The sequence below is a fragment of the Tursiops truncatus genome, chromosome 16 (assembly GCF_011762595.2).
Source record: "Tursiops truncatus isolate mTurTru1 chromosome 16, mTurTru1.mat.Y, whole genome shotgun sequence".
In the NCBI taxonomy this organism is placed as follows: domain Eukaryota; kingdom Metazoa; phylum Chordata; class Mammalia; order Artiodactyla; family Delphinidae; genus Tursiops; species Tursiops truncatus.
In genome coordinates this window covers 31,242,477-31,268,627 of record NC_047049.1, presented here as the reverse complement: position 1 = coordinate 31,268,627, position 26,151 = coordinate 31,242,477, and the positions used below count along the sequence as shown (strand labels likewise).

At 39.8% G+C, this 26,151-nt stretch overlaps 1 protein-coding gene across 1 annotated transcript in view; it reads left to right on the top strand.

Annotated features, from left to right (window-relative positions):
- Window positions 1–25,720, top strand: part of CC2D2B (coiled-coil and C2 domain containing 2B) — a 96,615-nt gene extending 70,895 nt beyond the window's left edge. Inside the window, exons 25-35 of the mRNA XM_073794148.1 lie at window positions 208–304; window positions 5,372–5,470; window positions 7,834–8,016; window positions 8,159–8,356; window positions 11,509–11,598; window positions 14,197–14,310; window positions 16,523–16,657; window positions 17,046–17,168; window positions 21,623–21,681; window positions 23,195–23,372; window positions 25,259–25,720. Coding sequence (XP_073650249.1) covers window positions 208–304; window positions 5,372–5,470; window positions 7,834–8,016; window positions 8,159–8,356; window positions 11,509–11,598; window positions 14,197–14,310; window positions 16,523–16,657; window positions 17,046–17,168; window positions 21,623–21,681; window positions 23,195–23,372; window positions 25,259–25,447 — 1,465 coding nt within the window. The 3' untranslated portion in view covers window positions 25,448–25,720. The remainder of the gene's footprint in view (window positions 1–207; window positions 305–5,371; window positions 5,471–7,833; window positions 8,017–8,158; window positions 8,357–11,508; window positions 11,599–14,196; window positions 14,311–16,522; window positions 16,658–17,045; window positions 17,169–21,622; window positions 21,682–23,194; window positions 23,373–25,258) is intronic.
- The last annotated feature ends 431 nt before the right edge of the window (window positions 25,721–26,151 follow it).

The following is a 26,151-nucleotide window of genomic DNA, read 5'->3' as shown; positions in this document are numbered from 1 at the left end:
CCTTTTCTCCACACCTTCTCCAGCATTTATTGTTTGTAGATATTTTGATACTGGCTTTAATGAAAGATAGCAGTTGTCCTGAAAGCACATAGATTTTCTTATCTTATACTTTATAAAAGAAAATAATGCAGGCAATTTTATAGTCCTTTATGAATAATGCTTTTATAAAATCAATTAAGCATTTAAATATGTTTTTCTTATTTACAGCTTACCAGGACATGATTATAGCGTCTCAAGCTTATCTAAAATAAAAGATAATATATATATCAACATTTTTGATGAAATGATTATTGAAAAACATGAGGTAAAGTATAATAATTATAATAATGTTGAAATAATTATAAGTTCAGACTGAATGAAGTCTATTAACATATTTGTAAATTTGATTTTAGATACAGTATCTATTTCCAACATTTTCTAAAAAGGATATGGGGCAACTTGAAATAAAATCAGACATATGACAAGTCAATTCAAAAATAACAGGGATCGGGCTTACTAGGGAAAAGATACAGGGTCTTACGTCACAGGGTTGTACTTTGAAAAACATGTAAAACAGAGGCTTCCCTGGTGGCACAGTGGTTGAGAGTCCGCCTGCCGATGCAGGGTAGACGGGTTCGTGCCCCGGTCCGGGAAGATCCCACATGCCATGGAGCGGCTGGGCCCATGAGCCATGGCCGCTGAGCCTGCACGTCCGGAGCCTGTGCTCCGCAACGGGAGAGGCCACAACAGTGAGAGGCCCGTGTACTGCAAAAAATAAATAAATAAAATAAAATAAAATAAAAACAGGGATCATAAACCACATATAAGAGGAGGAGAGAGAAATATACCAAGAATTTGGGAAAAGTAGATTTCTGCAATTGAACGTTACATTTACATGTGAACTTCCTGGTAGCCAAGCTTTAGCGTATTTTTAAAGTTTGCTGCATTAAGCATATTTACTGTGATAAAGGTATATACATTAAGATGCTTTACATTGTTTACTGACATGTAGCAAGATATCCAAAAGCAGTGGTTATGAACTGAAGGCAGGAATCTGGGGTATTGGCAGCTTTTTTCAAACTTCGGCCCTTCCGCAGATTCAGGTACGTAGCAACAACAATCCCAGGGCTTGGAAATTGAATACCATGGCTTTCTTGATATTCTTAACAGTTGCGTATGATCACTAGAATCTCAAAATTGTCTATTATGACCCTGGACTCCCTGGCATTTGTTCTTCTTAGAAGAGAGAGATCAGATTAAAATGGGAGCCAGAATATACTGCATTTTCTTTTGCAAGGTTTTTACATTTCTAACCTGGACTATCTACAAGTGGACCATCAGATGAATTTTCTAAGGAACGGGCCATGGCAACCTAACTGATACCATTATTTCTTGGCAGTAAGCCAACATGGTCCATAATTACAGCAGCAAGGCAGAGGTGGATGGTGGAAAGGTAAAAAATGAAGCAGAAAGCAAGATAGTGTGTGAGGAAAGCTACAATGAATTACCCTTTTTATCTCCCTTCTTTTATCCTATCTCCTTACTTCAGCCCAGATAATAGTGTATAACTTTAATATTAACAGAAATTCTGAGTTTATGGATTTAAAAGAAGTCACGTTAACATAAATAATCTAAGGTCTTCCTCTTGGTCCACCCTCTACTCACAGAACCTCCACCAGTCCCTCCGAAAATTTTCTGGAAGCCTCCAAGTAGTCCTCATATATGTGCCTAAACATGACTGTTAGCTATAGTCATCCTTCCCATTTCAACAGTGTGTGTGTGTTCTTTTGATTCAGGCTCCACAGCTCTCAAAGCCACTTAAAAGAATCTCACCACCACCACTGTTGACATTGCCCCTGATTAGGATGCCATCATCTGTGCCAAGGGTATTATCTCCCCAATTATCCTTGAGCCCAAAGCTATGAAACTTCAGAATACCCAAGAGGCACTGGATTCTGCACAAACATGGGAAGAATGGCCCTATTTTCTCTGAATTCATGCTACATATTATATATCTAGATCTTAAAGCAACAGTATTGGTACACAAAATCTCACAGTAGAAGAGCTTCTCCAGCCGCCGACCCTAATCATCAGGGGTCAAACCCAGGACAAGGGACCTAGTGGGGTACAGTGCACACCAACCCTTTCCATGTCCTCATTGTCCTTTCTCTTCACCTTGCTTCCTAAACTCAGCCCAACTGCTCTCACCTTCCCTAATTACAAACAAAAAAATTCAGTGGATATAAGTACATACTAGTGCTAAAGAGAGGGATGTTGCCTATACTAGTCTTAAACGAGCAACATGCCTGTCCCAAGAGCTATTCTCTAACACCTTTCCTATATTCCCCCATTTCAGCACTTTTGTTGATGAAGTGAAAAATTTAAATGGCTAAAAGTGGAGTGAATCATAGAGTACTGCCAGTGGGGTTGGTCGTGGTGGTAAATGCCAAACCCATTTATGTCTAGTCCCTGCTTCTCTTACTACACGTACTTTCTCTAATTTAAAAAATAGGATTATTGTGGCATAATTAGCATATAATAAACTGCACATAATTAAAGTGTATACTTTGACAAGGTTGGTTTTTTTTGTTTGTTTGTTTGTTTGTTTTTTGCGGTACGCGGGCCTCTCACTGTTGTGGCCTCTCCCGTTGCAGAGCACAGGCTCCGGACGCGCAGGCTCAGTGGCCATGGCTCACGGGCCCAGCCGCTCCGTGGCATGTGGGATCTTCCCGTACCGGGGCACGAACCCGTGTCCCCTGCATCGGCAGGCGGGCTCTCTACCACTGCACCACCAGGGAAGCCCCTTTGACAAGTTTTGACGTATATATACCCATAAAACCATCATCAAAGTCAAGATAATGAACATATCCACCACTCTCAAAGGTTTTCCCCTGTCCTGTTAGAATACCTCCCTCCTTCCTTTCCTTCCTCCCACCCCAGGCAACCACTGATCTGCTTTCTGTAACTATAGTTTACATCTTCTGGAATTGTATAAAAATGGCAGCATACAGTATGCACTTTTTTCCCCTTGGTCTGGCAACTTTCACAGAAAAATTATTTTGAGATGTGTCTCAGTTGTTTTATTTATCAACTAGTTCATTAATTTTTACTGTATAGTGGTAGTCTATTGAACACATACATTCTGTTGTACGTTTAAATATTCAGCTGTTGATGGACATTTGGGTTTTCTTTGGGGGTGGCTATTATAAATAAAGCTGCTATGAGCATTTGTGTATAAGTCCTTGTATGGACAAATGCTTTAATTTCTCTTGGGTAAATACATAGGAGTGAAATGGCTGGATCATATGGTAAGTAGACATTTAAGAAACTGCTAAACAGTTTTTCCAAAGTGACTGTACCATTTTTTATTTCCACCAGCAATGTATGAGACTTCTAGTTCTTTCACAGTCTTACAGACAAGTGGTCAGACTTAAAAATTTTAGCCACTCTAATAACCGTGTGGTTGTATCTCATTGTAGTTTTAATTTGTATTTCCTGATGACTAATGATGGTGAGCACTTTTCCGTGTATTTATTTGCTATCTGAATATCTTCTTTGGTGAAGTGTCTGTCCAAATCTTTTGTCTATTTTTCAAATTGGGTTATTTGTTTTCTTATTATTCAGTTCTGAGGATTCTTTACATATTTTGTGTACAAATCCTTTATCAGATATATGATTTACAAATATTTTCTCCCGGTACATAGCTTGTCTTTTCATTTTCTCAACAGTGCCTTTTGAAGAGCAAAGTTTTAAGTTTTGATGAAGTCAAATTTATCAACTTGCTTTTGGTGTCATATGTTTTAGCTCTGTTTTTGCTTTATATATTTTGTAACTCTTTATTAGGTGCATGTACTTTTCTTAATTTTTGAATTTTATTTTATTTATTTTTTTATACAGCAGGTTCTTATTAGTCATCAATTTTATACACATCAGTGTTTATATGTATATATGTCAATCCCAATAGCCCAATTCATCCCACCCCACCCCCCCGCCACTTTCCCCCCTTGGTGTCCATACGTTTGTTCTCTATATCTGTGTCTCTATTGCTGCCCTGCAAACTGGTTCATCTGTACCATTTTTCTAGGTTCCACATATATGCCTTAATATACGATATTTGTTTTTCTCTTTCTGACTTTCTTCACTCTGTATGACAGACTCTAGATCCATCCACGTCTCAACAAATGACCCAGTTTCATTCCTTTTTATGGCTGAGTAATATTCCATTGTACACATGTACCCCATCTTCTTTATCCATTCGTCTGTTGATGGGCATTTAGGTTGCTTCCATGACCTGGCTATTGTAAATAGTGCTGCAATGAACATTGGGGTACATGTGTCTTTTTGAATTATGGTTTTCTTTGGGTATATGCCCAGTAGTGGGATTGCTGGATCATATGGTAATTCTATTTTTAGTTTTTTAAGGAACCTCCATACTGTTCTCCGTAGTGGCTGTAGCAATTTACATTCCCACCAACAGTGCAAGAGGGTTCCCTTTTCTCCACACCCTCTCCAGCATTTGTTGGTTGTAGATTTTCTGATGATGCCCATTCTAACTGGTGTGAAGTGATACCTCATTGTAGTTTTGATTTGCATTTCTCTAATAATTAGTGATGTTGAGCAGCTTTTCATGTGCTTCTTGGCCATCTGTATGTCTTCTTTGGAGAACTGTCTATTTAGGTCTTCTGCCCATTTTTGGATTGGGTTGTTTGTTTTTTTAAATTGAGCTGCATGAGCTGTTTATATATTTTGGAGACTAATCGTTTGTCTGTTGATTCATTTGCAAATATTTTCTCCCATTCTGAGGGTTGTCTTTTGGTCTTGTTTATAGTTTCCTTTGTTGTGCAAAAACTTTTAAGTTTTATTAGGTCCCTTTTGTTTTTATTTCCATTACTCTAGGAGATGGGTCAAAAAAGATCTTGCTGTGATTTACATCAAAGAGTATTCTTCCTATGTTTCCTCTAAGTGTTTTATAGTGTCCGGTCTTACATTTAGGTCTTCAATCCATTTTGAGTTTATTTTTGTGTATGGTGTTAGGTTTTATTATATATTCTTTATCACAGTCTATCTTTATATAATATTATGCCACTTCATATATAGTGTAAGAACAGGATATTACTATACTACCATTTCCCCTCCTGTGCTCTGTGTTAGTGTTATCATACATTTTCCTTATATGTATGTCATAAACTCCACAACAGGTCATTATTATTGCTTTAAATGGTCAATTATCTTTTAAAGAAATTTTTTAAAGGGAGAAAAAAAATCTTTTCTATTTACTCTTTGGTTTCTTTTTAAAAAGGAAGAGAATTTTTTATACTTACCTACATGTTTGTGTGAAATTATCCAACACATGATATAGAATGAGTAATAGAAAAATTATTTATTTTAATAGGATCACAGTTTCAAGAGCTGCAGTGGTCATTCATATATAAGAAAGAATTGGCTTGGATCCATTGTCTTCCCTTTCTCTGCTCTCCTGCAACAATCTGAGGTAATAGGAGATGATTCTTTGCTAATTATTCTGAATTTTTGTCTCTGGCTAATAGAAATACCTGTGTCTTTGAGTCAGATTCTGACTGGCAGGTTGATAAGTCAGTCAAAATGATCCTGTATTCAACTGCCCCATGGGTGTTGGAGTATTTGAAGGTTTTAGCTGTCTCTGGAATAGGAGACACCCACAAATTTATTTCATGTATTTTTAGAGTGTTTGTTGATGAAGAAAAGGACAGGTAGCCTTAGGTCTTAAAGCAACATTCATATTTGCTCATAATAGTTTTGTAAGACCAGATTCATAAATATTCTGATTAATGACATTGCTTTGTAACCATGGGTTCCAGGAGTTTCAGCTCCTCAAACACTGTTTATTGATAATGGTGAGACTGATGATAGCATCTGTGTCTGTGGTACCCCCAGAGGGCTCTGCTGTTGGGTTTTGCAGCAAGAAAATGCCTACATGGCCAGCAAAATATAAAAACCCCATTCTAGATTTCATCTGGGGCCCTGTAACTTACAGAGATATGCCAGTTACAGATGATTCAGAAATGAATTTTCTACCTCAAGGAGTTCACTGTCTATAGAAGAAAACCATTTCAGTACGACATGGTAATGCTGTAGGGCTTTGATAGGGGCATGAGATTGGTACTATGAGAACACTGAGTAAGGAGTACCCTACCCTTCCTGGTTTGGAGGGGGAAGCAAGGGGGTGTTCAGAGGGGTTCGGGGTAGGTGAGAGGGGAATGAGGAGGAGGATGAAAGATCAGGGGAATATTTACAGAGGAGATAACTTTTAATCAAGTCCCTAAAGATGCATTTATCAAGCACACAAAGTCATTTGACTCAGAAGGATTTATGTGTCTATCAGTTAGTACTGTATTCAGTCATATGCAACAGAAAACCTGACTAACAGTGGCTGTTGTAAGAGGTCTATTTATCTCACAAAAAAGAAGTCTAGATGCCAGTGCATCTGCTCAAGAATATCATCAAGGATCCAAGCTACTTTTGTCTTTCTGTTCTACTCTCCTTATCATGTGACTTTCATCCTCATAATTGCACCTCCAGCCTCATATTCATGCTGCAGACAGGAGGTGGGGTGAAGCAAGAAGGGGCAGTGCCTGTATCAGGAGACACTTCCCCAGAAAACCTCTCAGACTTCTTGCATTTTACTTATGTGACTTGGTCACTACATGGCTGTCATGTTACCACCTAAAACTGTTGGTAAGAAAGGAGAAGAGAATGGAGGAGAATAGAAACGTCTGCGTATTATGCAATCACAGGATGTCATGAGGGAGCACGTTGAAAATACAAGTGCTGCAAATAAAGAGCAACGGAGATTTTAAATTGTTGGAGGTATAGAGCTTCCTATGTTTGTAAATCCCTGCAGGTATTTCTCAGTCTCAGGCCAGATGCTAGGATAGAGAAGTAGTTAAGAATGTGAGCTTTAAAGGGGGATCAACCGGGCTTCCCTGGTGGCGCAGTGGTTGAGAGTCTGCCTGCCGATGCAGGGGACACGGGTTCGTGTCCCAGTCTGGGAAGATCCCACATGCCGCGGAGCAGCTGGGCTCGTGAGCTATGGCCGCTGAGCCTGCGCGTCCGGAGCCTGTGCTCCACAACGGGAGAGGCCACAACAGTGAGAGGCCTGCGTACCGCAAAAAAAAAGGTGGACCAACCTGGGTTGTAATCCCGGCTCTACTACTCATTAGTTTTGTGATCTCGCACAAATTACTTACATGCTCTGAGCCCCAGTTTCCTTATCTATAAAATGGAGATAAGAGCGGTGTCTACCTTATTGAATAATATGATCTATATCAAGCACTTGGCAGAATGCCTTGTACATAGTAAGTGCTCAATAACTATTAGTTATATTAGTATTATTATTAGTTATTATTGTAAATTATCTCCTCCCAAACATGCACACACACACACACACACACACACATAAGATCCCTCCTCCAGTGGACTTTGGGTCATCCTTCCTGCTGTTACATTTTTTTTCCTCTTTCCAGACCCAATGCAAAATGTATCATGGTCTTTTAGCATTTTCTCTGAGCTTAAATTAGATCTTCTAAGAGCTTTTATCACTCTGGTCCATTAACTTGCTTCATTGTCTCATCCCTTTCTTACTTCTGCCTTCTCCACGTACTACATATTAGACAGGGACCCAGGGTGTCAAGGTTGCCTGTGAACAAATCATCATGGATAACCTTACCATCCTTGTGCAAGTACCTATTAGTAGAATCAGCATGAACCCATGCAAGCCTGTTTCCTGCAATGGAGAAGACTGAACTGAGCTATACTATATTTGACTGATGTTTATTTTCATCATGCAGAATCCATTATACTGATATACTCTTTCAGATTAGTGGAACATTTCAAGTAAATATTCCACCAGTTTTGCTTGGGTATACTTGGAGTGAGACTTACGTGTCTCCTAAAGAAGATTATAATGGACAGAATTTAAAAGAATGCACCTTCTTAAATATTTTTGCTACTATTGAACCTCAAATATCATATGCCATCTGTAATCCAGAACTAAACAAGGTAGGTTTTACACTGAATTATTTTCATATATAGTATCAAAGAAGTGTTAATTTCAAAGCTGACAAAAATGAATGTTGGTTCTTGATGTTTTCCTGTGGAGACAATATAGTACAATGTTGAAATGTTTTCAACTCGATTCTAGTTTTCAGGTCAAATAGATGTTTTGGAGAGAGCACAGATTTTTAAAAAAAATTGTAAGGCATTATTTCCTGAACGAAGAATCACAACTACTGTTTTTAATGATGAAGGGATACAGATCTTAGTAACAAGATACATCAAGGCATTGAATCCACCTCAACAACTCCTGGATATATTTCTTCATGATTCTAATGCAACACTTGTAAGTTATATTTATTTTAGTAGCTTTATTGTGATATTCGTATACCATACAATTTGCCCTTCCAAAGCATATAATTCAATAGCTTTTACTTTATACACGGAGTTGTGCCACCATCACCACAGTAAATTTTAGAACATTTTGATCACTCCAAATTTATATTTATTTTAACTTGTTTACTTTTTATTATTAACTTTGAGTATAACTTTCTTATTAAAATTACTTTACCTTCAGAGACAGTTTCCTGAGAGAGAAACCATCTATGTTGCAATGTGTCCTCTTGAGCACCAGATGGAAGAAACATTTCTTCCTGATCCCCTTCACTTCTGCCCACTTTTACTAGAGAGTCACTGTTGCCACACCAGTTCACGTGACCATATCAGCTTCACAACTTTTCTGTCAAACTTTGAAAAATGACACAGAAAAATTCCTTTGACTTCCAGGCAAAATTAAAAGTTATGTTTCTAAAGGAGTTGTGCCCTTCTAAGGATTGCTTCTTGTTGTATGTGGGAGTGAAGAAACTATGTTTTTTTGTTTTATTTATTTTTGGCTGCCTCGGGTCTTCATTACTGCACACAGGCTTTCTCTAGTTGCAGCGAGCGGGGGCTACTCTTCGTTGCAGTGTGTGGGCTTCTCATTGCGGTGGCTTCTCTTGTTGCAGAGCACGGCCTCTAGGAGCGCGGGCTTCAGTAGTTGCAGCACGTGGGCTCAGTAGTTGTGGCACACGGCCTTAGTTGTTCTGCAGCATGTGGGATCTTCCCGGGCCAAGGATCAAACCCGTGTCCCCTGCATTGGCAGGCGGATTCTTTAACCACTGCGCCACCAGGGAAGTCCAACTATGTTACGTTTTGCTCTGTAAACCGCCAACATAACACTTCCCACCCCATCCTTATGTGGCTTTATGCATATCTGTTATTTACCAGCTGACAAAAGAGACATGTACCTGTATTCATTATGGACTCAGAAGAGAATGTAGCTTCTTCCACTTTGAGAAACGAAAATGTGAAATCAGAGATCTAGTCTCCTGTTGAAGAAAAAAATAAGCTTTACAGACACCTTTACTTTATAGGTTGGAACAGCAGCACCATCCATGAAATACAAACCACAAATTTGACTGTTTCTGAAGTTCCTATATTGTTATTAATTTTGGTCTTAAGTTGATAGATTCCACAGAAGGTGATAAGTATCTTTTACCTCTTCCTCCATTAGAAAATTAGTTTAATAATGGATTTCTTGATCAAGAGCATCACCACTTACTAAAACGTACATGGAGAGAATAATCAATAAACAGGCTTTCTAGGATCTTTTTTTGTTTAAGTCTTCTGCAACATTTATTGATAAACAGGAAAGGAGTTTTATTTACAGTTTTAAAGCTCTTTTTTGTCACTATTATTAGTAATTTTCTATCTATGTATGGTAATATCCAGTTTTAAAAATACTTTATGATTTAAGACTTTAAATCATAACGTGTCTGTTTAGCTGATTAGTTCTCCCCTATACTTCTAAAAGAGAAATTGTCCAGTACAAGAGTCATTCATTGGGATTAGATTTGTTAATCTAGTTACCTACTAGTTTGACATTTTAGGAAGGAGGTAATTGGGTTTTTTTAATGATGGATAAACTTGTGCTGGTGTTTTGGATCTTATGATGCTGAGCATGTTCTGCACTGGTGCTAATGTTTAACATAATTTTATATTTACAAACATACCTGCTACCCAGAGGCAAGTATTAATTTAGTCCATATGGACTACTGACCCCTCTTGAGACTGCAACATACATACTCCTAAACACACTCATACATATTGTGTTTAGACTTTAAAGTACCTTAACCCATTTCTGGACATGAATGTGTTATAAACCTCCTGATTTCTAGCAACATATAAAAAAACACTGCTATTAAAAACACTTCACAAGTCATTGTCAGCCATTGCTGGCATTCTGTCACTAGAGAATACACAGCAATATCTGGTATGTTGCAAGCTTTCAAGATAGCCAGGATTTTAAAAGTTAGTCCATTAGTTGTATCTGATGGATGTAAATTTGCCTCCTAGTTCACTTTGTGTCAAGAGCTAAAACTGTGAACTTTCTCTTATTGGTGGGTAATAACTGAAACTAAAGATTTTATTTTCATAAAAAAAAGAAAAAAGAAGCTTTGATTAAAGGGCATCTATGAAAAATCATTTATACATTTTATTTATTCAGGCTTGATTGAGTCAATTGACTCTCCTCAGAAAATTTATATTATTTCCCAGTATAAAGCTCTTACCTGGATTCTTTAAGCTAAAATCAAAAGTCCTAGTTTAGATCACCATTTGCTACACTCTGCTTTTCCATTACGTGTTTCTTCTTGCCTGTTTCCTGACACCGAAAGTCCAAGGAGATAATAATGCTCTCAGATTTCTTTCAAGGACAATCTTTGCCTTTTTAAAAAAGCATAAATCCTAGCTCCTTTGCTTATCAAGGATTGTGAACCATGTTTAATTAATTGCATGAAGTCAGAAACGTGACCAGTGTAGGAAGTCATAATAGTGCATAAATGGTAGCTATTGTAAATCAGTGAAAATGTTGGTGAACTTTCTGTGTTAGCTCATTGTTTATTTGTATTCCTTTCTTCTTTCCTACTCTAGTCCGAGTCCTTATCTCCAGCCCTATGGGGGAACAATCCACAATAGAACTTCTGTTGTTGGAAAAAGTCGGCTGCACCAATGACTTCTTGCTGCAGCAACTTATAACTAGTTTTTATTAATAAAAATATTTCTGCTAGATTTTGAACCTAAAAATAAATCAAACTTTTGCTATTCTTCAACATCTTTTTTCATTTTTTTAAACAGTTATACTTTAAAGTATACATGTAATGTATCGTGTTTAAATTTTTTACTTATTACAATGAAATGTAATGGTTAACATGCATGCTCTGAAGTCACGCTAACTTGAGCTTATTCCCAGAGACCCATAAATTGTGTTCGTGTGTGACCCTGAGCAAGTTATCTTAGCACTCTAAGCTTGTTTCTTCTTTTGTAAAATAAAATTAATAATAGTGTGTACTTCATAGGCTTGTAGGATACACTAAATGTGATGACAGTGCATGTAAAGCACTGTGCTTGGTGATAGGCATATAGTATGCTCTCAATAACTGTTAGTTGATATTATTTTAGGACCTCGTTGCTCGCTTTGTATCTTTGATTCCTATTATGCCTGATACACTGGATGAAAATGATGGTTTTGATATATGGATGACATCAGAGGTAACAAATTACATTTTATAATTTAAATGTATAGCATTTCTTACTTGCTTTTCTTTTAAAGAAAACTTTTTAAAAATATTATGCACTTATGTAGTAATTTGCTTCGTGCAATTTGAAGGTAATTGATAATTTAATACATCATTTTCAGCTCTATAACGATCCGTAAAAATAATTCTTAAAGACCAAAATTCTTATTCAACATTTTAAGTAGCTCATAATATTGAGATTCAACGGGAATTCCAGGAGTACAATATTATGACATTCTCCAGAGAGAAATATGGCTTGTTCACTATAGAGGTGGTCAGACCCTGAAGTCTAGCAGAAATACCACCACTTCCCAGAAGCTTTCCACAGTTTTCCCACATCTGAATGAAGAGCTTGTATAGCAGTGCTCTTCCTTGGCACTTGGATTAAAATTGTCTTTAGTCTGATTTCCAAGTAAAATACAGGCCCCATGCAATATTTGGGACATATTTATACTAAAAAACTACTTGTTTATCTGAAATTCAAATTGAACTAGGCATCCGATTCCCCGCCCCCCTCCACAAGTGTGGCAGCCCTAATTAGAGCACATTTTCCATTCCACCTTAAATTATATTTAGTTGCTTATATACTGGCCCTATACCCACACACTGTACATATACATCCCAAGTTTAATCTCCTTGAGTGATAAGGAAGATTTGATTTTTATTTATTTTTATATTCGTCACTTGTACGTACTTTAAATTTAGCAAGTATTCAATATTTTTAATGGAAAATACCAGCATGATGGGAGCCTAAGAGAAGGACACTCTCCATCTGGAACTGATAGTCCTGGCACTTATCTAGAATGTTTTAGAGGTTAGATTTTTTTTAGCTGAAATGGACTTAGCGGGCACAGGACTAACTTAATAGGTCAGCTACCCTGCCTTCTGCTAAGTGGGAGTAAGGGAGATACAAGCACGTGGTTTGTTTCAGGATCCAGTGATTCGAATCTGGTAAAACTCAAAGAGGTGTCAGTTAACTCTAGATTCTTCTTAGACTCTTCAAACTAACCAGAATGTGTTCAGGGGTATCATGATCCTGCAGAACATTGAAAGATAGCCTCTAAAGTAGCTAAAAATAACCATAAAATAACCATTCAGGCAAATACTAGTGCTCCCGAGTGCCCTCCAATCCAAACAATACCCATAATCCACAGGTTACCACAGTCATAGGCTTCCTCTTGGCCAATGTCTTCCCATTGACATGAACTGTTTGGACTTGGGATACCCATGAGTGAATGACTAATTAGTTTGTCACAAGACAAGAGTTATTTCTCCTACCCAACATACAGTCTTGGAGTCAACCAAACCTTGGTTCAAATCCTACGTCAACCATCTGATAGCTGTGTGACCTAAGATAAGTTATTTAGCTTCTTTGGACCTCAGTTTCCTCATCTTTGGCATACAGGGGTTTTGAAAGGATAGGCACCTGGAACGCAGTATGTTAGTTACCTACTCTCATCCATTCCCTCCTTCTCTTATGAAATCCAGTCAGGGGAACCTCCTTGGCCTGACGTTGAAGACTGCTCATAATCTGCTCTTAATTCTCCTGTTCACACACACCTTTCAGAAGAGCCACGTTACCATCCTCCCTAGCCTCCTCAGCATCACATTCAGCCGGTGTGTACTGATGTGGCCATATCAGTTGTTAAAACATTGAAATGCTTCCAGACTGGTAAATAGTCACTCCAAGGGCTCCTGAGCGCCCCCTCCCCAAGCTCCCTGACCACCACAGCCCTTTCTGTGGGACTAATGAAATGGAAGCACACGTGCAGTCTAAATGGTGCAGCCGCTACTCAGCAATAGCACATCATTGCCATATGAACACTTGGGCCTATACATTTTGTTAGATCCTTTGATTTTTCAAGCCAGAAATCCAGAGTTTTATATGAGATCTTCCAACTTTTAAAAGCATTTCGGGGCCAAACGAAACACACCTCTCAACTAGAACTAGGTTACAGACCACTGGTCTGCCACCTCTGCTGTGCTTTTTCTCTCCTGCCACCACTGCTTTACTAGGCACCCTGTATGTGATTACACCCAGCCCAACTGTTCAGCTCTTTCAATTAAAGAAGTTTCCATTACTCTTTCTGATTGGGCTCCAACTCAGATCTCTTCCTCTCTTTCAGTTGAGAGCACTATGTGGGTACAGGACACAGTGTAGCTCCATTGACCAAAGGATCCCTTCCTCCAAAAACACTATGTGATTTCCCATCAGGTGAAGTTCCTTAAAATATCAGCCAAGATATCCCTGTTTTCCCAGGGTATTTGTCTCAAACAAAAATGCCCCATTTTGGAGGATAAAATTATTGGGTCACTTACACAGTATCCACATTAATTATCCCACGATAAAGGTGATCCTTATGTTCCAAGTTAATGTTCTCTCTTTCTAATGACCTAGTGTTTTCACAGGCAAAGGGTGCTGGAGCTTTCGGCTTTGCAGTCATCTTAGTGACCTGGCAAGGATGTGTGTGTGAGGGTTTGGAGGGACTCTAAATCTGTTGAATGCTTGCATTACTCAGCTTTCTCTCCTCCCCTCCTTTTTTGTGTCCTTGTTGCTTTTGTTTTGCCTTAGCGCTGCCTCAGTTTGGCTCTTGGAAATAAGGAGGAGCATGCCATACTTCTCTGTAATTTCTTCCTGTATTTTGGAAAGAAAGCTTCGGTCCTCCTAGGAACCTCGATGTTGGAAGTAAGTGTTGGACTTAATATTTAAATAGTGTAAGCAAAACTAATTAGCTTTTAGCTGCAAGTTTAAAAGACTTCAACCCCAAGTTTCCTTCTTTTCACAAGCTAATTAGGAAATTTCCTAGGCGAACAATTATTTACTTAGGAGGATAATGTTCGTTCATCAAAATTTCTACAATGTAAAGAATGACTTCCTTTTGTTTTTCTTCTTCGTAAAGTAGTACAAATAAGAGTGCTACTTCATGGAGCTACTAAAAATATTAAATTACATAGTAAATAGCACTGGGGACAGCACCTGGTTTATGTGGAAAATGCTCAATAAAATGGTGGTGGTAGGTGCTGTAGTAATAGTTACAGTAGTAGTTATAGTGGTTGTTAACCATCATCACCACCATCATCTTTATGTGTCCCTAACACTATATTTTAAGATCCTTAAGAAGTACTTCTTCCTGTTTTACACTGCTCAATTTTTAATCGTGTAAGAAGTGGGCCAGAAATTTATGTTAACCTACCTGAAATTTTTACAACTTATATACACTTGCATTCAAACCTCCAGAAAGCTGTCTTCTTTTGGATGTTTCTATTTCTACTATGAATATTTTGATAAGTGTCAAAAACGTCCAGTCTTGTTCTTGTCATGATCATTTATTTCTCTATATTCCCTTAATTTCCCCATATGATCCCCCGCTGTAGTTTTGAGTGCCACTAGATGGCAGTAAACAGCCAACAATATTTCAACAAACATTTTTACAGTTTTACCTCTGAGTCAACACTGGGTGGCAGCACTTATCTGTGCCTTTCGCCTCTACTACTGGTTGAGGTGAAGCCTCTTTACTGTAAAGATGAGCACAGTGATAAAGAGCAAGAGCTTTGGAGTTAGGGAAACCAGGCTACACAGCACAGTGTTAAGAGTACAGGTTTGGGGTTTCCCTGGGGCTTCCCTGGTGGCGCAGGGGTTGAGAGTCCGCCTGCCAATGCAGGGGACACGGGTTCGTGCCCCCGTGTGGGAAGATCCCACATGCCGCGGAGCGGCTGGGCCCGTGAGCCATGGCGGCTGAGCCTGCGCGTCCGGAGCCTGTTGCTCCTCAACAGGAGAGGCCCGCGTGCCGCAAAAAAAAGAGTATAGATTTGGAAGTCATAAGAGGATTTTAAAACCCAGAAATGACGTTTACTAACTGTACGATCTCAGCCTTATTTCTCTGAGCCTCATTTATCTCCTCCCCGAAAAGGAGTCATTCCATTTACTGTTACCCTAGACAAGCTTCATGTGAAAGATGGGCATGACCATCATCCCTGCCTCACAGAATCTGGAATTCATGTGAGAAAATTAGTGAGTGCTGAGTACAGTAGCTGGGGTACTCAATAAATGTTAGATAGTCATTATCATTGTTACCTGACATTTTTATTCTTTGCTAAATAAGAAAGGTTTATACTTCAAAAGTATGTGCAGAGCGAAATAATCACATAATGACTACTTTTATTCCTCAGGTGCTTTCCTGTGTAATTTCTCTCTGGCCTCTAACTCTGTATCTTGCTCACAAAATTAATTTTATGGCTTTTCAACTTCACTTGGCTTTTCAGAGCCTTAGGCAAAATTCCATTCCCTAACTCTGCACGGTGTTCACCCTTGGTCTCCAAGTATGTTCCACATAAAGCAGGGCTAATCCATGTAGCACCTTCGTGTGAATCACACAAAAGCGCCCCTACCTCCAAACCCTTTAGTACTGGCTACTGGGAATTGGTCATAATATACTGATTTTGTTAGAACAACATATTTTATTGCTATGAGGGTACACCCTTCAGGACCATACGTGGCAGCACTAGCTCAAAAGTTCTCATTTGAATCCTCATGCTAGCCTGGGCCTGAGCATTTCAGTTGCTTTGGTTTTATCCTTTTCAAAAAAATTGTAAAGGTCCTAAAAAAGGCTTTTAAAAATCAGAGATAGCAGGGAGTTCCCTTGTGGTCTAGTGGCTAGGATTTGGGGCTGTCACTGCCGTGGCCCAGGTTCAATCCCTGGTCAGGGAACTGAGATCCCGCAAGCTGTGCGGCAAGGCAAATAAATAAATAATACAGGAATAAAGAATAACCAAGGTAACTGGCAATATTATCTATTAAAAAATCAGAGATATCACATGCTTACAGTATAATTTCCACATACGAAAATGAGTGAAATCAATCATCCACCAAAAATGCCTTTAACTCTTTCTTCGCACAGGGGCACGTGGCTTATGTATTAACGCCAGAAACTGATGAATATTTGCTTTGGAATCCATTAACTGGGCAATGTCATAAGCAGTTTGACCCATTTTGTCCCTTACAAAGTGTAGATTGTTTGTTTGATGGTGAAAATGTAAGTATATGGCGGGGGGCGGCGGGATCTTGAGTTATCACCTCAAGAGTTAAACCTGTGGTTCTGTACACTGACCATACATTAGAATCATGTGGGAACTTTGAAGAAGCTATAGATGTTCAGTTAGAAGCCCTGGGGTGTAGGGCCAGGGGAATCTTTTATCCCCAAGGCTCCTTAACGTGATTCTGCAGTGCCTCCGAGGTTGAGAACCAGCGAGCAGTCTGGTGCGCACACACCCCTGGAATCTCTGTACCTCCTGCCTCAGAACCATCCTTGGCTTCTGCCACTTCACTGGGGAGTAGGACTGTAAAATTTTGCTCCGTCCTAACCTACTATGGGCTTCGTACTCCTGTGGGCCTCTACTGATTTTATGTTGATGTATTAATAGGTCTGGTTTAACATTCAGCAAAATAATTCACCAGGGGCTGTATATTTTGACTATTCAAAGGAAAGTTTCTGGAAACAGTTGCTTCCAAAAAATTATCAAGGGACGAAAGCACAAAGCATACAGGTAAATTATACTTTTCCAGGTGTGTCTCTATGAAAGTTACCATTGGTTCTAATCTTAGGAATTGTGACAGCTCTTATTATGTTTACACAGCTGATTGCTCATTGAATTATTTGGCAGTATTAATAAAACCTAGTTTTCTCTGCCCTCCAGCCTGAGTTTGGGCTATTGTGATCCTTTTTCTCTACTTGCAGAAAAGAGGAATTGAGAAGAAGGTATCATCTTAATTGTGAATTTAGGTTTTAAAATAAAAATTTTAAAATGTTCATCATGAAACATAAAAAATAATGTCAAGATGGTGTAATAAGTTCTTACTTGGACCTAGCCCTTCTACTACATATCCATAACAATGATAAAGTATAAAAATTGAAAAACAGAAGGCTTATCTGGGCTCCCAACCATGATAGTTATCTCATGGAATAGAAGCAGGACAGAAACACTAGCAGTGAGTGGGGCCCAAAGAGGACGGCACCAAGGTCTGAAAATGCTTCATGAAATCCAGAGAACCAGAGCCAGTCTCACTTTTTGAAGCCAGGGACTGCATTGCGGCTCCCCTACTTTGCTACTCTTGAGAGAAGATGGGAAAGAAAAGCAGCAGACGCACTGCCTGGGGCTCAGGAGGCAAGAGACCAAAGTACAGAGCTGAGAATCAGGAACCAACCTAATCACCAGATGGCTTGTCCAGGGGATCTATGATGTACTCACTACTGCTTTGGGAAGGCACCCAAATTCCATTTCGACAGCTGTTTCTGGATTGAGAGCCATGGTATGGCAGCGTGCAGGCAATTGCAAAATTCAAAAACTAGGAGCTATGACCCAGAGGAAGAAAGAGAGGGGGGATGAGAAAAAGGACAATGGAAAAATAGGAAGAAGACAATTCACAGAAGCAGAAACTCTAGGGCTCAACGTCACTCATAACGAGGGAAATGCAATTTAAAACAATAAAACACTATTTCACATGTAGAAGATTGGCCAAACTTTTTAAAAAGTGTGATCACATCTAGTATTGGCAAAGAGGCAGAGAAATGGTGGGAGTGTGAATTGCTATAAACACTTTAGAAAGCAATATGGTAAGGTTGGTAAAGCTGAAGAAACTCAGCCTCTGATCCACCAGTTCATCTTCTAAGTATATACCCTAGAGATACACGCACAGGGAGACAAGTACACGAAGGTCATTACTGAATTGCTTGAGATAGCAATAAATAAATAAATAAATAAATAAAAGGAAACAATTCATCAACCAGAAAATGGGCACATGAGTTATGAATACTCCTACTATAAAATATTCTATACAGCAGTAAAAAAAGAATATATGAAACTACTTTACTGTAGTTCTTAACTTGGCTGTACGTGCATTGTATCAGAACGTCTGAGGGAAGAACCCCCGCATTGGTATTACTTAAAGCTCCCCACGTGATCCCACATGCAGCCAAGGTTGAGAACTACTGACCTAGAGCCACTGTTATCAGCATGAATGAATATAAAGAATGTAATGTTAAGCAAAGTAAGGAAGATGTGAAATGACACACTTATACGAAGTTTGAAAAATATATGTTGTTTACGTATATAGAGATATATAGTGATAGTGTAAAAGCTTGCATGGGAATGATAAACACCAAATTTAGGGTAAAGTTTACCTTTGGAAAGAGGAGAAAAAAAGAATGATATCAGGGAGCAGTATACAGAGTACTTCAAATCTGTCTGTAATGTTTTACATCTTTAAAAAAACCTAAAACAAGTATGGAGGAATGCAACGATTAGATGTAGCTTGGTGGTATGTATGTTGGGTGGATGTTCACTACATTATTCTCAGTGCTTTATCTGAGAATGTTTGACATAGTTCATAATATCAAAAAGAAGGAATGGTGGTTGTGGGGAGAAAAATCAAACAGTATCAAAGTGTAAAAAGTGAAGAGTTTCTCTCCTCTTCAACATCTTTTTCCCACTTTCTAAGAAATAGCCACTGTTGGTAGCTTCTTGTGCATCCTTCTGAGCATTCTCCTTGCAGATGTTTGTAAAGTCCTTATAAGGAAGGGGAAATGTGCTTATCTCTCTTGAGCAAACCACATTTATGGCATCCACAGACCTTGCTTGCTTTTCCCATCCCAAAGTTGTGACCAAAGTATTGCTGCCTCCTAGGGGGGAGAATGATATATTTAGAGTTGAGGTTTTTTGTTTCTGTTACTCATTCTCTTATTAATTCAGGTAATGTGTATTGAGTGCTGCAGCAGGCCAGCACTGTTTTAGGTATAGGTACCCCAAGGAAAAAGACATGTCTCAGTGCTCTTGGAGCTTGTGTTCTAGAGGAGGAAACAGAAGGAAATGAGCACTTGCTGTACAGAGCGATAAATGCTACTATAGAAGAAATGAATGTGCTTTGGGGAGCACTCAGCAGGAGGCCTGAGGTGAAGGGGAGTTGCAGGGGCTTCCTGGGGAAAAAAGTGATGACTAGCAGAGTGAAGAAGGGTGAGCAGGAGCTGGTTTAGATGGAAGTTAAGGAGGAGTATGGTCCCAGCACAGAGCAGGGACAGCAGGCATGAAGACCTGCAGTGGCAAGCGGATGTCTGTCGAGGAGCTGAAAGGCCAGCCTGGCTGCTGCCAAGGAGTGAGCCGAGGACAGTCAGAAGCCAACATCACCAAGGCAAGGGCTGCCATCATCAAAAGTGTGTTTTTAAAAGCCACTAAACCCTTTGTCAAGTTGAATATATAAATATAAAACTCATAGTTGCATTTGACTTGTATCCCTACTGATTTCTTTCCTGTGGGTTAATGGCCCTTGATCTTCTGCCTTGTCGCACACATACCGGAATAAACCACTATCTGTGGTGAACACTGTTGTCGATTTTTTCTTAATCGCAATTGAGAACACAAATTTGAGTGTGTATGATGAGAATATGGGTATTCAGAGATGGAGTTAACAGGGAAATCCTCTCGAAGTTTTAAAGGATATGAATTCCCTGTAAGGGGCCTTTGCCTGAAAAGAAAATAGACTAACACTCCATAAACTTATCAAGTCAACATAACCCAGGCCTCTTTTTCAGGCCTGAAAGTGGCCTAACTAATCCGTAAGAGTTGCCAGGATAGGGGTGCAGGGGAGTGTTTTGGAGGGGCAGACAGTGGTTGGTGACAGCAATCAGGGACTTCAGTTTACCTGTCCTGACTGTGATAGTTGGTGGCCCCTGTAAGGTGATGCTGCAGTTTATGCTTCCCTTTCTCCAGTATCTCTCATCTCCTGCCGTGTTCACTGTGGGGAAAGTCACTGTGCTTGAGCCTATGCTCTAATCTAGTGGTTATCCAGCCACGGCAGGCATCAGAACCTTCTGGAGGGCTTGTTTAAAAATGGATTACTGGGCCTTACCCTCAGAGTTTCTGAATCACTGGGTCTGAGGTTGCTGGTCTGGGGGCCACATTTTGGGAGCCACTGGCTTAGATCATCACCTGACAGACTGAGCCCCCTCAAATCACTCCCGAAATTTTCTAAGACCTAGAGGCCTAGCAAATGTTTCCTTCTTTTCGTACAACCCTCATTCCACTCATGAGGGGGAAACATCTGTCCGTGTCTCTATAGCTCCTCTATTTCTCAGCTCAGAAATATCCTAAGTAAAAACCGCCTAAACCCAACCCCTCACTCTTGTCTATATGAGCCCTGCAGGGAGGGGAGGAACGGGTTAGGTAGCGGGGAGGGGGTTGGAGAAGTCCTCTCCTCCTCCCAGAAAATCCTGCTCAGGGGGCAACATGGGGAAACTTGGTAGAGCATTGCTCTCTGCTGTTGCTGGGGTGCCCGGGGCAAAGGCTTGGCGACAGGGAGATTGAAATGGACTCTGCGTGTATGTGCGAGTGTGTGCACATGCGCACATGCAAACACAGAGCCCTGACTCCCGCCTGCTGAAAAGAACAAATAATCAAAGAAGGAAGATGATACCCCATGTTACAAGAGTAATAATAACAATAGTATCTGATCTTTGTTGAACAATATGTGCCAGGCTTTACATGTATTACTTGATTTTAAAATCTTTGCATGATCCCAGGGAAGTAGGTACTGTTATTGTCCCTCTTTAAAAGACGTGGTAACTGAGACTCACAGAGGCTAAGTGACTTCACCAAGGTCACAGTTAATAAGTGGAAGATACCAGTGCAACTTCCAAGATTATCTGGTAGAATCAATAAACATGTCCAATGCTTGTTTGAATAAACAGATGGGGATAGCAGATCTGTCTTCTTCTGTCATGAAAAATATCTTTTGTAAATCCATTCTCCCTCCCATGCCCTGGTGAGGTAGTATTAACATCAAAGGGAACACTGTGATCTGCGTTACCTTTGTGCCTCTACCATGGAGTGTTTTTGCCACATGAGACTGGTTCAGGTTCACCCTCATTATAATCAGCACTCCAAGGGCCTACTGACGTAAAGATGGTCTCCCTAGAATCTTTTCTAACTTTCAGTTTTCTGTATTTCAGCCTGAAGAAATAATTTATTCTGATACTAATAAAAGCATGGTAGAAGATCTAAAGAACAGGTATGATCTCTATTTATATATTATGAGTATCATGTTTTCTCTCTAATCTCTCATTCAGCCACCCTTCAGTCCTCTAACCCAGGCTCTCAAAATACCCATTAGATTCAGCAACAGGAGCATGAAATGCAGATTATAATCGTTACTTCCACTGAGTCATCTGTCTCTTGGTGCATCAAAAGTCACCCCTCCGCTATCCAGGGCGCTTCTTGAAAACACATGCCAAGTTAAATATGGTTGCATCTGGAAAACACTGTGGGCTGCCGTTAGGAAGTTCGCAACACAGACACCTGTTGAGCCGTATAGTAATAATAATGCAGTAGCTGACACTTCTTGAAAGGACAAGAAGGTAAATGGCCCACAACCTGGTGTGTGGTAAAAACAGCCAAGCTGGGTGGCAGCAACATCAGTACTGTCCCTCGTAGGCACCCTCCCCCCCCCCCCACCACACACACACACACACACACACACACACGTCCGGAGGAGTGGTTGAGTCAAGCTCAAAGGGTCACAGCCTTGCAGCAGACCTCACTCCTACTCCAGATGTGTCAGAAGCTTCTAGATCTGACTACCTCCAGTGACTCATGCTGACACAGCAGGCTGGCATGTAAGCCACTACCAACTAATTGAAACAGAATATGACAAATCATTTTGCCACTCCCTTTCCTCACTAGCACACAACTCTCACCTCTTATTCCCCTCCTTCTTCCCCAACTCTTAACAAAAAAGGAATAAAAGCACTAGGAAAATGGTCCCCAACTTCTGGTTTTCATCAGAAATTGCTTCTAGAACTATTTTAAAATATAGGTGCCAGAGGTCAAGACCAGACCTGTTGAATCACTATCTGGAAGATAGTGAAATATTTTGATAAAGTCCTACAGGTGATTCTGGGGTATAGCCGTGACTGGGACTCTGCAAACTCGAAACCGCTTAGTTACTTTACGGACTCAGCCGAGAGGAGAGGCCCAGCAGCTTCTTCCGGAGCACACAGTGATTCTGCCCAGAGGAGAAGCTCCCATCAACCAACTCACACTGTGCTCCACTTTCTCCCCTCCCCGAAACAGTTCCTCAGCAGGCACTGTTTTAGAGGCAGCATAGGTAGGCAAAACTCCCTGCCCTTGTGGAGCATACGTTCTGGTAGGGAAACTGCTCATCATACTGACCAGTCCAGTGCTTCATTTCCTCCCAATGCTGCTTGCTGAATTAACTGGTCCAGTTACCCCATTCCTGCTAACATTATCCCAGACAAGATATCTGAATTTTTATAAAGGCATTTCTTGGAAACACAATGTCTTATGTCAAAGGAGGGTCTTGGAGAATAGGAATGCCAACCCAGTAATCAGATGGTAGGCAAATCACACCCAGTAGGCAGATATCCCTAGCCATAGAGGTCTGGTTTCCTCCTAAATCAAAAAAGTATCATTCTCATACTTGAGAAAAAGTGACAAAACTTTTTTCACATTTATTTAAATGAGTTGTAATTTATCATAAAATAATCTTTGCATTCTTACCTTAGGATTGAAAGAACTCTGAAATATAAAATAATGGAATGGCGACCTAAACAGCCAACACGTTGGAATAGACAATGTACTTCCATTTTAAGACAAATCCTTCCTAAGTTAGAGCTTGGCACCGGAAACGTTGTTTCATCTGAAGAAGAGAGTGAATTTGAAAGACTGCTACAATTTTATTGGGTTTGTATATGATTTAATGCATTAATGTCATTTGTTTTATCTATGTTATTAATTGCCAGATGATACTAATCTTAAGTATCCCTGAAATGCCTTTTATCTTGATCTTAGGTGATACATGCTATGGCATTAAAATGCATTTACTTATAGACTGAGAAATTTCAAATGTAGTGAGTAACTAGTACCATGACCAGATTGCATGACATTTTCTTGGAATCAGTTTTTTAATGTATAAACCACAAACTTTGGAAAGAGATACCCAAAAGGAAACCACTTGCAACTAAGAAACTAAAACATGATTTCTAGATGGTAGTAATAGAATGGATTCCATGTCCTTGCTTCTGGGCAAGAGGACTAAGGCAAGCTTTAATATCTTCTACATGCAAATTATTCTCAACTTTATACATCCAGCCTGGACTTCTGACCTCCTCTCATATATTCACCAGCACATTTGACATCATCATGGATGGTAGAAAGGCACTTCAAACTCAGTTAAGTCCATAATCAGACATGGTGGGCATCTGGTGTATTGTTAGGGTCCTTCTTTTCTTCCCCTATGATATCCTTAGTTCTGGAATCCTCTCACCTCCTTTTCCCTATGAATTGTTCCAGTGGGTTTTTGGAAGCCCCAGCCTCTCAAGAGTGATATTCCTTCCCCCTACTATCCTGTAGACTAGAAGATGTCTCCTTGGGAAACCCTCTAAGAGAAGAAAGGAAGGAATCTGTTGGGAGTTGATACTCAGGCTGCCAGGGAGGGATCTGCAGGCACTATTCATTCATGAATAGGGAGGAAGTTGTTTTGTTTTGCTTTCTTTTTAATAGAATTAGGGGGTAAAGAGATAAGCAAAGCATAGTTAAGTATAAGCCAAGGTTTAAAACTTGGAGTTCCTTTGTAAAATTATCTGCTATTTAATAACACACATTCATGAACCTAGACAGAATCCTGCAGCTTGGGTTCAAATCCTGGCTCAACCACTCATTAACTTTGACCAGATTGCCTAACTTCTCTATACCTTCTACCCCACGGCTCAAGATAAACAGGGATAAAAAGAGTTACCTGCTTTGTGGTTGTGGTGAGGATTAAGTGAGCTGCTTAACCATAGCACCCAGCACTTAATAAATGTTAACTATTATTTGTATCCTATGTGGCAGCCATTGTGCTAGACACTTGGGGTTATGACAGTAAACAAGACAGATACAATCTTGAGCATTCACAGAGACTGTGGGCTAGTTTGAGAAATGGACCAGAAAACGAGTAATTGCAGTATATTTTATTAAATAAGCTAGGAAAGGACAGTGTCCTATGCAACCACAAGAGAAGAGCACATCAACAGATTTAAAGATCAGGAAAAGCCTCCTGAAGTAAGCAAACTAAGTCTTGAAAGAAGCTAATGACTGTCCTTTGTATATTCTTAAATAGAAAATTTTACATGGGACCATGTTCCGTACCCCTTAATTCTGTCATATGGTTATCAATAAATATAAACTGAATCAATGTTAAATAAATTCTTCCAAAGTGCTCCCTTAAATCTGTCACTTATAGGATCAAGGTTTCCTTGTTGGCAGTTTGCGATTCCAGAAAGGGTGCAAATATGTGGAATGTTAAGTGTGCAGCCTCTGGCATTAGACAGACCCGGTTCTGCTCCTCTCTCTGTAAAGTGGGGATTATAACAAAGCCTACCTCATAGGGTTGTTTGAGGATTAAATATGTATGTGAAGTATTTAGCATTGTGCCTAGAACATAGTAAGCACCCACAAAATGATAACTATTATTATTATTTTATGACTTCCATTTCTTTGAGGCTTCTGTAATCTCTTTGCATCCAGTAATTCTCCATCACCTACGTGACCGTAATGTGGTTTGACGTGTTATTCTGCCATTTGTCTAGGTCGCAGGATTTCCTATCCAGATGCCATACACTGATGTACAGTCAGTTATTGATGCTGTGTATCAAACTGGAATTCATTCCTCTGAATTTCCTCAGACAGAATTTGCTCTAGCTGTGTATATTCACCCCTACCCAAACAACATATTATCTGTTTGGGTCTATTTGGCTTCATTAGCGCGGTATCAGTGAAAAGGAATAAGGGAAAAGGGAAAGATTGTACATAGCCCCCCTCCAACCAGAAGCCAAACTTTTCTAGTACTTGGGATTTTCCTATTTATCCTCAAATCCAGACAGGTGTGAGCCCAATTTTTGGTTCACTTATAGAGTTGGGCACAAGACTCACTCCCTGAGTCTTTGAGGACAAGCATAAATGACCTCCTCACCGGAGACCTCGTCAGGGAGGACACTTTGGGAAGTCTGGCGCCTTGGGTCGCTGTCTACGGTAGGTCTTATTCTGGGAAAGAAGCAATTCTGACTTCTCTCTGAATCAGTGTTACTCAAATTGGGGGCCCCACACCACCTCCATCAAAATCACCTGGAAAGCCTTATTGAAAATGCAGAATCCCACATCCCACCCAGGACCTACTAAATGGGGATCTCTGGGAGTACAGCTCCAGAACCTACATTATTTTAAACAAGCTCCCCAGGTAACTCTCTTGACCAGTTAAGAGTGAGAACCTTACCTTATAGAGTGTTGTCTTTACTGAAGTGAGGCTAGTACATCTGATGCTGGTTCTGATGGAATTCCAGGCAGAAGTTATTCAAATAGAAACCCAAGGTCATTGCTTCTCGTGAGATAAAAGATTATTTCACTGGTTAAGAATAAGAGGGAAATATGCCATGTTGGGTTGAGGACCGCTTCTGGCGGCTTCTCAAAAATTTTCTCTTTAGAT